The 14259-nt window shown below is 38.7% G+C and overlaps 3 protein-coding genes across 4 annotated transcripts; all 3 read right to left on the bottom strand.

The window, feature by feature from the left end:
* Nucleotides 1-375: 375 nt before the first annotated feature.
* Nucleotides 376-2513, bottom strand: LOC106373988 (GDSL esterase/lipase At5g08460). 2 transcript variants are annotated; one of them, XM_013814104.3, is made up of 5 exons: nucleotides 2159-2513; nucleotides 1852-1979; nucleotides 1533-1772; nucleotides 1023-1278; nucleotides 376-794 (listed from the first exon to the last, which is right to left on the bottom strand). In XM_013814104.3, exons 1-5 carry the CDS (start codon nucleotides 2421-2423, stop codon nucleotides 571-573), a joined length of 1113 nt encoding a protein of 370 aa, XP_013669558.1. In that variant the 5' UTR covers nucleotides 2424-2513; the 3' UTR covers nucleotides 376-570. The 2 variants fall into 2 exon arrangements, with proteins under 2 accessions (XP_013669558.1, XP_013669552.1); XM_013814098.3 differs by having other exon boundaries at nucleotides 2090-2511.
* A 629-nt stretch (nucleotides 2514-3142) lies between these two features.
* Nucleotides 3143-5231, bottom strand: LOC106439852 (GDSL esterase/lipase At4g10955). The gene is made up of 4 exons (XM_013881389.3): nucleotides 4989-5231; nucleotides 4590-4696; nucleotides 3856-4439; nucleotides 3143-3726 (listed from the first exon to the last, which is right to left on the bottom strand). The coding sequence occupies exons 2-4, from the start codon at nucleotides 4649-4651 to the stop codon at nucleotides 3302-3304; spliced, it is 1071 nt and encodes a 356-aa protein (XP_013736843.1). The 5' UTR covers nucleotides 4652-4696; nucleotides 4989-5231; the 3' UTR covers nucleotides 3143-3301.
* A 113-nt stretch (nucleotides 5232-5344) lies between these two features.
* LOC106439843 (UDP-glucose 4-epimerase 5) lies at nucleotides 5345-8185 on the bottom strand. Its single transcript, XM_013881378.3, has 9 exons — nucleotides 7815-8185; nucleotides 7076-7125; nucleotides 6815-6950; nucleotides 6626-6727; nucleotides 6298-6525; nucleotides 6119-6197; nucleotides 5947-6029; nucleotides 5750-5841; nucleotides 5345-5600 (listed from the first exon to the last, which is right to left on the bottom strand). The coding sequence occupies exons 1-9, from the start codon at nucleotides 7998-8000 to the stop codon at nucleotides 5513-5515; spliced, it is 1044 nt and encodes a 347-aa protein (XP_013736832.1). The 5' UTR covers nucleotides 8001-8185; the 3' UTR covers nucleotides 5345-5512.
* Between the last annotated feature and the right edge of the window lie 6074 nt (nucleotides 8186-14259).

The following is a 14259-nucleotide window of genomic DNA, read 5'->3' as shown; positions in this document are numbered from 1 at the left end:
GAAAAGGCTAGGCCATTTCGAAATTTAGAAGCCCATTTGAATGCCCGATTCAAAGTCGACAGAACAGTGCTGACATGGTCAAATAAATGTTTATGATTGGATGATTTTATTAATCCTACATGGATATCCTGAGTTTTGAGCTTATTGTCTTTTTAGTATTGTAAGATATTTAAAAGAACTAATTTTGAACTCTAATATTTATAGTTTCAAAAATTTACGCATATATTTTGGAATTTCTACAATCTAATTTTTACAAAGGTGCTGAGTCATCCCTATATCAAAATATGGATTAACGTGATATAAAATTCAAGCCGTTGTCACTTTCAGATTAATGTGCGCAATTTACGTAAACTTACCAATAAACTGAGCCCAACGTTGCAAAACTTATCAAAGTTAGCTTGAATCCGAGATCTTTTTGTATTATTTGTTTCTCAGCCCCGTACTTTAATTTTGAGTCAAGAAGACCCCACAGTTTTTCTTTTCCTCCTAGACGAAAATATATGAGATAACCTAAGTGACAAAATTCAATATGTTCTTTTATGTGCAAATTGATTTTCCTCGTCGGTTGATTTAAGCATGAAGCATCGCCTCTAGGTTAGTTGGGTAACACATGTCCACATGGCGACCATTCCATACATTGTCGGCGAGGATTGCGTTCACGGCGTCTGTAGGATGAAACTGGTCCCACCAAAGATGTCCGGCGGCGTCAGAGCAAGCCATCTCCGGTGCGATGCACGGAAGCCATCCCTTGTACCTCCCTAGCCCACAACACGCCTCCGTCGTCTCATTAAAACCTGACCACAAACACACACAACTAAGATTAAACCAAACCTCTGAGAAGAAGTCTTTTTTCACAAGGTCATCAGAAAACTCTATGTTAGGCCACTCTTAGAAAACTCGCAGTATATAACTTCAGAGTTCCAAAGATAATGGGATCGATCATAAGGTTATCTTGTTACGAAAGCAAAATCTTTGTCTGAAGTGAGAACTGAGATGGAAGTGGCATTGTAGTTGTTGCTTACCGTAGAGCTGGTGGTTCTTGAGGATGTCCATTGCGCTTTGGAAGACATCGCAGTATATAACGGATGCGCCTGGAAGCTCACGGTTAAGCTGCTCTACAGTGTACCTCATGACGAAGTTGGATTCCATGATCATACTGTTCACGTCTTCAGCACATTCTCCGTTCTTGCTCCTGTATTTCCAGAGGTAGTACGGTGCACAGCCAATGGGTGGCAACCCCATCACCACCATCCTCCTCACTTTGACATTGTACAAGGTCTGTGAAACAAACAGAATTCTTCACTTATTGGTGAGATCGAAGGATGAGATATATAACCCAATAAAGACGAAAGTATTCATAACTCAAATGATCTGTAGGCTACCAATATGCAGCTTCAAGAGCTTTCAGAGATCCAGAACAGAACAAGGGTTGTGGTTTGATCTTTTATGTAAGCGACTTGTTTTTTGTAAGTTTAAAAGCATTCATTCAACACCAAGGGTAGAAATGTAAAAGCTTAGGAAAGAAGTCTAACCTTGAGTTCCTGTCTCATATTGGAAGCCAAGAACTGATTAAAAAGCCATGGAGAATAGAGACTCTGAACACTGGAGATGTTTCTGATGTAGAAATGTATGTAATCATTCACTCCAATCGATATGTAGAAGACCGAGTTGGAGACCAGACGATCTGAAGCTTCCTCCCCAATGCTCAGTATCATCTGCTGGAACGTATCCACAAACTGCTCAACCTGCATTGCAAACGAAACCCGCTGGCCCTGCAACGAAAAGTTCCCACAAGGATTCTCAAGTGAACTCGAAAGAAGTTGAAATTTTGAGAGTTTTTTTGAGTATTACTAATTCGGATCCACTAGACAAGATGATCCCTGCACCGGCTGATGCATAGTTCACGCCTTGAAACATGTCCTTCACAGTCCCAGATTGACCAAGATAGCTAGGAACGAATGGTAAGCCTAGACGATTAGCTGTTCACACAAAACTATGATTCAGCCTAACGAATCAACTAAGAGCAGATGATTCTTGATGCTACGAACACAGAACTGGAAACCTAGAAAACTGGGGAAAAAACTTTAACCTAGAAAATCAACGGGGATCCTTCCGTTGCTGAACCTTCCCGTTGGCTGATGCGTATCGAAATCCTTACCGTACGGAAGACGATCTGCTCTCGCCAAGGTCCCGAGAAAGTTATTGGTTCCACAATCTACAGAGGAATCTCCGAACACGAACAACGCCGGTACACGAGGGAAAGACGACTGGATCACCGGAGACTGGGCCTTGAGCGGCGGAATCGGAGAAGATTGTGAAGGAAACGGGGAGATTCTTGAAGATAAGTGATGATCGGCGATCAATTTGGGTCTTGTGGAGATTATCAGAGCAGAGAAAACAAGAACGAGGAGTTTGATCGACATTCTCTCTGACGAGAGCGGGAAAGTGCGAGTCGGGGTTAGCGAGATAAAGAAAACGTCGTCGTGTTAAATCAGCTTACAAGATCGAGACGACGAGAGATTTTTATTTATAAAAGAACTCCGATAAATTGAACCGGCTAAACCGGAAGAAGATAAGAAAAAGATCAAGTATTGATTTAACATACATACCGGTTAACCGGATTTTAATACTAATACGTAATAACTATAATCACTTGTACTGGTCGATTTCGGTTTCGAACGTCGTAGTCTTAAATCAGCTTAAGATCGAAACGCCAATATATTTTATTGGAAACATCAATTATTGGTTTTAACATACATACCGGTTAACCCGATTTGAATACTAAAAGTAATACAATAATCACTTGTATTGTACTGGTAGGTTTTTTTTTGGTTTCAAACGTCGTCGTTTTGAATCAGCTTACAAGATACTTTCGTTTTGGTCAACTGTTTCATTTCTTCAAAGATGGATCGTACAAGATCCAAAGTTCCAAACGCCGATAGGTTTTATTTACAGAAAGCCTGAGACAAATTGAACCGGCTAAACCGAAAAGAAGAAGCTTAGTTCTGGTTAGAAAGATCAGGTATTGGTTTAAGTAACATACATACGGGTTAACCAGAATTTAAAAATTAATACCAAATCACTTCACCTGGTGGATTTTGGTCTCTAACGGCGTCATCATGAATCAGCTTACAATATCAAATACGAGTATACGACGATAGATTTTATTTATAGAAAGATTACGACAATTTGAACCGGCTAAACCGGAAAGAAGAAGACGCATAATTCCGGTTAGAAAGATCAAGTATTGGTTTAACATACATAGGGTATTGATACCGGTTAACCCAATTTTAATTAGGAATCACTTGTACTGGTAGATTTTGGTGTCGAATATCTTGTCCTCCCTCCACCACTGGTGAATCCCATGAGCTTCTTTAAAATCTCTTGACGAGCTCATGTTAACCGTTAAAACCGCAGTCGGAATCAGATGAACAGGTGCTTCTGTGTTCTTTCCTCCGCTCACGACATCCATCACCAAACCGCCCAACGAGTGCTGCGTTGCTAACCTCTCTACAAAACCGGCTCCTATTTCCTCCATCTTGTTTCGGTGCTCGAAGTAACCGATAAACTCCGAGCACAAGTGGTCCCCGGGATTGACGTAAAGCCGTGGAAACCAGTCGGACAAGGCGGCAAACTGGTCGGGTGGTGCTGGTAATGCACGGTGGTTTTGGCTGACTTGCTGGGTGGCTTTTTTGGCTAGAGCAAGTCCAGCTGTGATCACACTGCCTGCACGATTAAATGATAAAGTTAATATGCAAAACTTAGACATTCCAGCTAACCGGTTTGGAACAGTGTGGTTGTTTTGTGTTTTTCCGGTCTATCTGACTGGTTTAGAAGACTAGAAGGGTACTTTACCTGCGATACGTATCCCGTGTTTGATCCTCTTATCTTTGATTCTTTCGATTGGAGGAGACAAGAAAGGGGGGTTAAAGGCAAAACACTCGGGGAGAACTCCAGTTCTAGCGACTGTTTTCCCGGTAAGCAAGGCCATGGAAGCACCAAGAGAATGACCAGCAAGCCAGACATTCGAACAACCAACCGAAGCCACCATGTTTCTCACAGCTTGCATAGCTATCTCAAACCGTGTCGTAGTGTGCAGCCCGTTTTTAATGATGTGGATGTCTAACTCGATGTCGCGGGAGATAGAATCCGCTTTGTTAACGGTTCCTCTGAAGGCAATCACGAAACGCGGACTCAGTTCTTGGGACTTGACAGTACCAGAAGACGGTTGAGGCGGTTTGTACTCGTAGATTCCTCCGAATATGGACAAGTCAGCGTCGTCTACAAGCTTGCGAATGAGGCGGAAATGGAAAAACTCAGACCATAGAGGAGATAGAGCTAGCTCGGGACCTTCCCTTTGTAGCTGACGGTCACGCTCAGCTACATAGATTCCTTGGACCAAGGAGGCAGCTACGGATCGCCTGTGATGTTCATTAGCCCTGCAGTTAAAGCAAGCTTAGCTCTTCAACCAATGGTGTGCCAAAAACCGTAGCTAACTTCTTAACAACGAGTTGAGTTCACGAACGCGAAGATTATTTAGTCTTTATAACAAAGAAAACACAAGAGAAGAAGGAGAGAAAGATAGAGACCAATCTACAGATGTTAAGTGTAATGGGCCAGTGAGGCTGAAATCATCTCTCTCGCAAATCATTGTTACTCCTTCCTCTACCACTGTAACTCTGGGAAAGCCCAAGACCTAGAAACAGCAAGTGTCTGTGATATCAATTTTACAGTTGAACATAAGAAGTCACATGTAATATCTCAGTCTAAAATCCTGAGGAACCCTAATCGTTATAAGTTAAAATGGAATTGAACTCTACTGGTGAACAATTTTCAAAAAAAAAAAATGATTTTATAAGCAATGTGTTATCCCTAGGAATTACGAAATAACAGAGAAACCCCCAAACACAAGTTTGATCTAAGGAAACGATATTATCCGATATCCAATCACAGATACAAAAAAAAAAATGAATTGAAACTCGACGAACCTTGAGAGGCGGATTCAGATCTGGAGTTCCGTTAGTGTCACAGCGTTGTGATGTTTATAAAATGGAGTTAATGGCGGAAGAGAGTCTTGTTGGGGTGGGGGGGGGGGGGGGTGTTCAGATTTCAAAGCCTCAGAAAGAGACATTTCAACTCCGTATGATATCGACTCGAGAGCGACGTCGTATCGGCTTCAAGGTAAACATTTGCTCTGTTAGTTGGTAACAAATTTGATATTGTTTATTTATAGCTTCCCTTTCGTTGGACTCGGCTATAAGCACACGAGTTTTTTTCTTTGTTCAGAGGTTTTTTTAGATCAGGGAAAACGAATTACACCGACTAAAATTTACAAATTGATCACTTGAAACAGTAAGGATATGATTCTTATTATTATTGTAAAAAAATAATAATACACAACTTCAGTATTTTCTTTAATTCAGCTTTTTCCTGTGAGTTTTTCACATATGAGATAGGTAGACAAATAAGTTAAAGAAAAGAAGAATATTAAAAGAGGGTTAATGAGAAATCTTCAGGCATCAGAGGAATCATATCCATAAGGATTATTACTAGTCCAGTTCCATGAGTCCCTGCACATCTCCTCAATCCCGTATTTGGCCCTGTGCATTGTTATAAACCCAATTCAATGTTTTTTTTTTTTGATCAAAAAACCCAATTCAATGTTTAATAGACTTCTTTGTAGTCTTATGTTTATGTATGACTAAAGAAATGAAACTTTTTTTTTTATCAACAACGAAATGAAACTTACTTCCAATTCAATTCACTTTCTGCTCTCTCTGTTGATGCATAAACAATTTCAGCATCTCCTGGACGACGTCCGGCAGTCACCAGAGGGATTTTCTGATATAGAAAGGATAAAGAACAAATTCCAAACTTAAGCATAAACAGGACACAAAACATGATCAAGAATCCAAGAACAAAAGAAAGCATCATTGTCTTTTTTACCTTCCCAGACGCTTTTTCAAAGGCGTCAACCATTTCAAGAACAGATGTTCCATTTCCAGTTCCAAGATTGTACACTTCACAACCTAAAATAGAACACACACAGAGAGTTACAAAGTTGAGTTTAATTCACAGTAGAAAACAGAAACAAAAGGAGTAGTTAATATCATCATACCGATTTTGCAATCCTCTAGCTTACGCAGAGCGGCTATGTGTCCATCAGCTAAATCCATTACATGAATGTAATCTCGAACCTGAGCAAAACAAACAAATATAAAAGAGAGAATAGGAGATCAAAATGTATAAAAACTCTTCACTTTTTTTTTGGAAAAATACAAAGATAGACATGCATACCCCTGTTCCATCTACTGTATTGTAATCATTTCCATAGACAGTGAGATGAGGTCTCCTTCCAACAGCGACTTGCTGGACAAAAGGCATGAGATTGTTTGGAATACCACGGGGATCTTCACCAATGTCACCACTAGGATGTGCACCAACAGGGTTGAAATACCTAAGCAGTACGATCTTCCATTCCGGATCAGAGCCATATACATCACGACAGATCTCCTCAATGAATAGCTGCAATAATAAAAACAAACAAAAGATCCATAACTTAAGATTCACTTAATTAACCAGAAAATTCAAGTGGGATTATGGTTTAAAAAAATAGTCAATGCACCTTTGTTCGTCCATATGGGTTCAATGCAGAGATTGGAAACTCCTCTGTGCAAGGAACTTCTTTTGGTGAGCCATACACAGTTGCTGATGATGAAAACACAAGCTGGGAACAGAGTAGTAACCAAGAGATCAAACAAAGAAATATATAATGGTTTCAGAAAGAGAAGACATGTGGCTGGGAAAACTATACATTTTTGCAGTTGTATTGAGCCATGACTTCCAAAAGCGTAATAGTCCCAGCAAGATTGTTATTATAATAAAGCAAAGGCTTGTCTACACTCTCACCGACTGCTTTAAGTCCAGCAAAGTGTATCACTGCATCAAACCTGTCCATTGAAATAATTCCACGTTCATCAATAAACTTAAAACCCAATCATATGCATAAACCAAAATCATTGATGGGGGGTCATAAAATGAAAAAGATAGAAATGGGTTTTCTCTCTTATCATACTTTGTTTCTGAGAAGATCTTCTCAAGGGCAGGTCTGTCCCTGAGATCAACCTGCAATAAAATAAAATAAAAAACAATGAAGTTTTAAAGAACTCTTGATCCAAGAGATTCTTCGGATGCTAATGAAACAAAACAATATAAATTCAACAAATGGCAGTCCAGTTTCAGACAGAACAGAACTTTGGTGAAGTACAAAGATAATATTATTTTACTCTTTCACATGGTTGATGGTACTGACAAATTTATTCCTAAATCATTACTTTTCTCTTAAAACATTATTTTATCTGCTTCAAAACATATATAATTTTGATTAAACACACAAAATTAAGAAAATACTTTATTTAGAATATTTATCTAGAATAATTCACCAATTATATGATATACTTCAAACAATAATAATATTAACATAGTTAAAATATTTTATATTTAGAAATATCAAACATTATTTAAAACATCAATAGCAAAATTTCATTAAAATTGCAGATAATTACTGAAATAAAATAACAAAATTAGGCAGAGCTCCTGCGATATCAAAGAATCTTCAAAAATAGATCTTTTTATTCCGAGAATTTATGCTTTTAAGAACATAAAAATAAATAAAAGAAACCGCCTCCTTTAGTAGTCAAATAGATGTTTAACTAGTCAAACCACAATCCAAAATTTTGTTGAAACCCTAAATTATTAGAAATTATTCAGTCACACGTTACGTAGACACTAGAAAAAAACGAGATTCACCGAACCTGGTGGAAGGAGAGATGTTCGCCGTGTTCGGCGGCGAGTTTCTTCACGCGCTGGAGAGAAGCGGCAGATGAATTGTCGAGGTTATCGACAACTACGGCGGAGTAACCGCCGGTAAGCAGTTGAAGCACCGTGTGACTTCCGATGTATCCAGCACCGCCGGTTACCAAAACGTTCTTAGACACCATCGTTCACGAGACTTGCGAAAGAAAAAAACTTTATTATGTTTTTTCTTTAGCAAAAACTTTATTATGTGTTGTGAAGGCTATAAGAGAAATGGTTTTATAGGATTGTTTGGTTGTTTTGTTTGTTTGTGATCCAGCAAAGAAGGGTTTTGATTTATAGAAACGGTGAAGGTTACGTGATTTCACTAAACATGGAAGTTTTGATTTGAACAAAAAGTTATTAGTATATAATAGTAATAAACTTACTCTTTTTTATTTTATTTATTATTTTGACAGCTAACAAGAAAATAACAAACTTATTAAAACCCAGATTTTAAGGGAAAATAGAAGAGAAAGTTGCCACGTGGTGGAATCTGGTGTGGATGTTGGGATAATACAAGTGTTTCAGTTATCGGAACTTCCCTAAAAACGTCCTCTTAATTAAGCACAAGGAGATGTTAAATTAAGCTTTTCTATCAGCCAGACAATATTAATGGGGCTGAATAGCGAAATGAAGCAAAACTGTGAAATTGTTTTGCTAATTGATCATTTATTACTTTACAAAACGTTAATTACCATTAAAAAATCCCAAGTGTCTAGCATAAAATATATATATTGTTATGAACTTAAGGTTTAAGGTTTAGGAATCTGTAAGTTGTGTATATTATTAATGAATAAGTGTTCCCTTTATATAAGGGTTACAAGAGAGATAAATTGAAATACAAGAATATGAAAAATTACAAATCATGAACATAAGTAAATTAGGAAAACTAGAAGAATGAAAAGTCTCTTGGCCGCCTCTCTCTCATACTCGGCCGACTCTTTCCTCTCTCTCTCTCCTGCGGTTTGGGCTTCTAATAGATCGGGCCGGTTATGGACATCCATCAATTGCTTTATAACACTCCCCCTTGGATGCCATAACCATACATGGATTGTAATACGCTTAATGATGAAGGAAAAAGAGTACAACACGCACTACTCCCCCTGATGTGAACCTCAGTGGAGGTCTTTCAGCCTACGCATCCCAATCTGATGAGTGAGCTTCCTGAACGTGCAGGTACGAAGTGCTTTGGTGAATAGGTCAGCTGAATTATCACTTGATCGTACTTGGACGATCTGGACCTCACCGGCTTTCTGAAGCTCGTGAGTAAAGAAGAACTTAGGCAATATGTGCTTCGTCCTATCACCTTTTATGTAACCGTCATTGAGCTGAGCAATGCACGCAACATTGTCCTCATACATCACGGTTGGCTTTTTGCACTCGGCCATCCCGCAATCAGCTCGGACGTGTTGGGTCATCGACCTCAACCAAACACACTCGCGGTTGGCCTCATGTATGGCCAAGATTTCCGAGTGATTGGATGAAGTGGCCGCAATGGTTTGTTTCATGGAACGCCATGAAATGGCCGTACCTCCATGTGTAAAGACATATCCTGTCTGTGATCGAGCTTGATGTGGATCTGATAAATAACTAGCATCAGCAAAGCCAACTAAACCATCTTTGTTATGGTTAGTATAATATAGACCCAAGTTTTTCGTTCCTTGCAGGTAACAAAGAACATGTTTGATCCCGTTCCAATGCCTCTTGGTCGGACAGGAGCTAAACCTAGATAGTAGGTTCACGGCAAAGGCTATATCAGGCCGTGTGTGAGTTGCCAAGTACATTAAAGCTCCTATGGCACTGAGATATGGCATTTCGGGACCAAAGACATATTCATCGTCCATTTTGGGACGAAATGGATCAGTGTCCAGGCCGAAGGATCTCACGACCATGGGACTGGTCAGTGGATGGCAATCGGCCATATTAAACCTCTTCAGTACCTTTTCTGTATATGCCATTTGATGCATAAGGAAACCATCATTTCTGTACTCAAGTTGTAATCCCAAACATAATTTTGTTTTCCCGAGATCTTTCATCTCGAATTCTTTCTTAAGGTATTCAACCGTTTGGGAAATTGTATCCAGAGGTTCCTAGGATATTCAGATCATATATTTCGATGATTATCAATATTGTTCTCGAGAACTTGCTGTACATTCAGCTCAATACCCTCTAGTACTTTCATTATCCAGTGGACCATATAAATATGCAGTCATTACATCAGTTTGCTGTAAGTCTAATTTTCTCTCTTATATAGCCAAACTTATGAGAAATCTTAAAAGTAGTTGCATCCACCACATGGGAGTATATCTCCTCATAATCTAATACTGGTCTTTGTGAGAATCCTTGTGCAACATTAGCTTTATATCTCACGATTTCTATTCCTCACAAGGCCCATTTATATCCACTGGTTTTAACATCATATGGCGTCTTAATCATATGGCCAAATACGTCTTTCTTCTTTAAACTATTTAACCCCACGTTTCCATTCAATCTGTTCTACGAGTGCACACTCTTATATTGACATGGGTTCCTTATCCTCACTTATATTCATAAATTCAAGTGCTACCTTGTATGCAAATAAATCATCTTATGTCGACATTCTTTATTGGTTACAGTATGTTCCAGACATGATATAATCGATTGAGATTCATTATTATCAGGGCCTTTAATACTTTGCAGCTTGGCATCCCAAGCTACTTTGTTTGGTACACGTACCTTAGAGCCGGCCGGCCTTATCTCCATGTCTGGGATGGTTTCCTTAGTAACCTCGGATTTGGATTTTGATTATCATTTTTTTGCACCTTTCTTTTGTTTCCGAGGATTCTTATCTTTTGGAACTTATTGGTCTATCTTGTATAGACTCTGTAGCAACTTGACTATGTCTCTCTTGGACATAAATTTCGTTGGTGCTTTACAAGCTGGTTTATATATGACTTAGTCATTTTTTGGGTCAGCAAATGTGTCTGACATTTGATTAGCTAGCTTTATAAATGTATAATCTTTGGACGTCTATTTCACATTCTTTAGTCCGAGGATCTTGCCAAGACAATGATGGTCGATGCCATTATGTTTCTCTTACCAGCTTATTATTTTCTCCCCCTAATGTTGGATAGTCGGATTCATTAAACTTGCAATCCGTGTTCTTGGCCACTAAATAGATCACCCATATTTGGCTCAAGGTACTTCATTATTTGTAGGAGATTCATATCCAACATATATCCCCGTCCTCATCCTCTTCTAAGGATCCATCTTAGACGGCACATATATTTGTGGTGGCTTATCCAAATATCTCAAGATAGTATATGTCTGGCTCATGACCCGTACTAAATTTGAGATGAGAATATCTATGCTCACTTAAATGGTTTGATGCTTATTAGTTAAGGTGCATGTAAATTTGTGTGTCCCCAAGCCTTGGACTGAGAGTTTGGACCTATGGGTAATGGCCAATACAAATTTATAAAAGGATTCAGCCAAGCTATATATAGTATGGACATGTGCGGATTTGTCCTCACTGCCCCCTCATGGACATACTATAATCTTTAAGTGCTTTGGGACATCATGGCCTAATGAGTTTCCCTTGTGTTCATGCTACACACGTGAGATTCTATGGGATAACTCTTTGTGCCTTTTCCAATATCAATTTCGCATCACGTTTTCGACCAGGATGGCCAATCCGGTCATGCCATAAAGTGTATAATTTCGTGGGTAAACCATTCTGGTTACTATGACTTTTGCCTCTATCATACTGATCTTGGCATAGTCTAGATCAATAGGGAATGCAGGTATAGTCTTTAGGACTTAATATGGCATTGGGCGATTTTTATAACTCTGAAGGAACTGTTGCTTCTTTTTGCCCATTGTATCATTGTGGAAACCATTCTTATATCTCTATATTTTATAATCTCAATGGGTTTCTCTGGGTAAATATAAATCATCTAAATGTTTGCCCTTATACATATCTGGCCATAGACCTTAATGTGTACCATACCCGCAATTTATAAACTCATATTGGCGTTTTTTAATAAAATCATTCATTCCTTTTATTAAGTTTTAATAAAACAAGTTCGAAGAAATGAAAAACATAGAAATGAAAAACACCAAAACAAAGAACACATAAATTTAGATTACAAATGTCAAAATCAATCTTCAGTCTTCTAGACAATCTGAAGTTTCATAATCCATAAGATCGTCCTTCTCACGATTGAAGTCATTTTCATCATCTTGGTAAGTCATATGGGCTTCAGGATTCTTCCCTTTCAGACTCTCTTGATAGAGGTCAACAAGATGCTTGGGAGTCCTACAAGTCTTAGCCCAATGATTGCTCATACCACACCTATGGCACACGGATTCGTCTGGTTTGGTCGAGTGTTGGGGTTTAAATGAAGATCCATGGCCGCGACCATGACCTCGTCCAAATGAGCCATGGTCTCGACCATTTCCTCGCCCGCGGCCAAAAGATCTTCGACCGCGTCCACGTCCGTTCGACTTGTCTCGACTACGGCCATACTGGCCGTTTCCTTGGACGTGGTTGGACTCTTTATTGTCCTTTGTCGTGTGTGCTTCAGGTAGTGGAGCTGATCCAAGAGGTCTCATCTGACTGATTCTCATCAATAATTCATTGTTCTGCTCAGCGAGCAAGAGACAAGAAATAAGATTAGCATAGGTCTTAAAACCTTTCTCACAGTACTGTTGTTGTAACAGCACATTGCTTGCATGGAAAGTGGAAAAGGTTTTCTCAAGCATATCGTGTTCCGTAATACTTTCACCACACAGTTTCATTTTAGAAACAATCTTAAACAGTGCAGAGTTATACTCGTCCACAGACTTATAGTCTTGGATTCTGAGATCTGTCCAATCAAACCGAGCTTTTGGTAAGATCACCATTCTCTGGTGATCATATCTCGATTTCAATTCGTTCCAAAGATTTAGTGGATTCTCAATGGTTAGATACTGATCCTTGAGACTCTCAGCTAGATGATGACGAATGATCAAGATGGCTCTGTAACGATCTTTCTCATTATCATTATTGTTCTCGGTGATACATTCACCGAGACCCTTGGATTTCAGGATGATTTTAGCATCGAGCGCCCATTGAAGGTAATTATCTCCAGAGAGATTTAGGGCAGCGAAATCCAGGTTGTTGATTTTCGACATCGCAATGGGCGGTGAAAGACACATTGAAAGCGAGGCAGAAAGGGGTGTAACAGGAAGCCAACGAAACAGTGAGGTAGAAGGAGGTTCCATTGTTCAGACGCCCATAGGAGATAATGAGGTAGAACCGGAACTCACTCCCATAAAAGTTGAAGAGAACGACGGTGGAAAACCTGATCTCCAGGATTGAAGCAACAGGAATGAATGAAATAAGAGGGCACGTGTGATATTTTGGAAGTTAAAGTGAAGTGAAGCTGCTTTTTGGATGTCTCATATCGGGGAGTTTGCATAAGTTAATATTAATATCAGGTGTATGTGTAAGATAATGTTAATGTCAGTTGGGTGTAAAATAATGTAATCGTAATGTCAGTCCTGTTTATATTTCTAATGCTGTTGGGGCGCAATGTAAAATAGCAAGGTTAATATGTAATATGAAGTACGTTATGGTCTTTATGAATATTTAATATAGTATATGTTTCTGATTGCGAGGAAGCCAAAAAACTCCATATAAAGACAGTATGGCAAAAGGGAGAAGCACATTTTGATCGGAGTATAGGAAGTATACCCGGAATGTTTGAAACTCGGACACGTAAAATAAGCTACAGGTGTTGGAAAAAAATGATGCAAACTAAATAATTTACGTAACGAAGATAGCAAATGGACTTTTCCTCCCGTTCACCCATATCCAACCAATAATAGTTTCTCCGCTCATTTCCCTGTTTTTTAAAAATAATAAGAGATAGTATTCCCTATAGAGGGATATTTTAAAAAAATAATAATAAGAGATAGGATTCCCTATAGAGGGCTATTTAACGTTATTTCATTCTGAAATTACAGGTAATGGGAACAAGTTAATTGTACGTGCATCTCCTCAGGCGACATGGCTATTACCTGTTTAAATGATTAGACACAATGAATCATTTATATAGTCCGCAAACCTAAACACACTGATTAAAACCCCGACAAGAGTCCCCTTACAACTCGAATGATTTTTTTGAAGGTTTATTCGAATTTCACCCCTGTAAAAATAATTTAAAAGTAAGGAAAAACCATAATACCCGGTTATTCAAACCAATGATACACTAAACAACAAACATTTCAATACAACAATAATAGATAGAGGGATAAGTATTCAGTATGATTATTTAAAGAAAGTATTGCAAGAGAGTAATAGCGATCCATATAATATATGGATTTTTTCTGCTTAACTTGGTCATTGTCATCAATATCATTTTGCATTACCAAGATCTG

The sequence above is a fragment of the Brassica napus genome, chromosome C9, assembly GCF_020379485.1.
Source record: "Brassica napus cultivar Da-Ae chromosome C9, Da-Ae, whole genome shotgun sequence".
NCBI lineage: Eukaryota > Viridiplantae > Streptophyta > Magnoliopsida > Brassicales > Brassicaceae > Brassica > Brassica napus.
This window is presented reverse-complemented; position numbering and strand designations above follow the sequence as displayed.

Bases quoted from the DNA above. Each gene is read 5' to 3' on its own strand.
- LOC106439843 (XM_013881378.3), bottom strand. From the start codon at position 8,000: ATGGTGTCTAAGAACGTTTTGGTAACCGGCGGTGCTGGATACATCGGA. The intron at 6,526-6,625 runs GTGCATTGACTA...TTATTATTGCAG, and splicing joins ACCCATATGGACGAACAAAG to CTATTCATTGAGGAGATCTG. The intron at 5,842-5,946 runs GTAAAAAAGACA...TTTCTATATCAG, and splicing joins TTGAAAAAGCGTCTGGGAAG to AAAATCCCTCTGGTGACTGC.
- LOC106439852 (XM_013881389.3), bottom strand. From the start codon at position 4,651: ATGATTTGCGAGAGAGATGATTTCAGCCTCACTGGCCCATTACACTTA. The intron at 4,440-4,589 runs GTCTCTATCTTT...CTTTAACTGCAG, and splicing joins CACTTAACATCTGTAGATTG to GGCTAATGAACATCACAGGC. The intron at 3,727-3,855 runs GTAAAGTACCCT...TTAATCGTGCAG, and splicing joins ACACGGGATACGTATCGCAG to GCAGTGTGATCACAGCTGGA.
- LOC106373988 (XM_013814098.3), bottom strand. From the start codon at position 2,423: ATGTCGATCAAACTCCTCGTTCTTGTTTTCTCTGCTCTGATAATCTCC. The intron at 1,279-1,532 runs GTTAGACTTCTT...TTTGTTTCACAG, and splicing joins ATATGAGACAGGAACTCAAG to ACCTTGTACAATGTCAAAGT. The intron at 795-1,022 runs GTAAGCAACAAC...GTTTGTGGTCAG, and splicing joins CAAGAACCACCAGCTCTACG to GTTTTAATGAGACGACGGAG.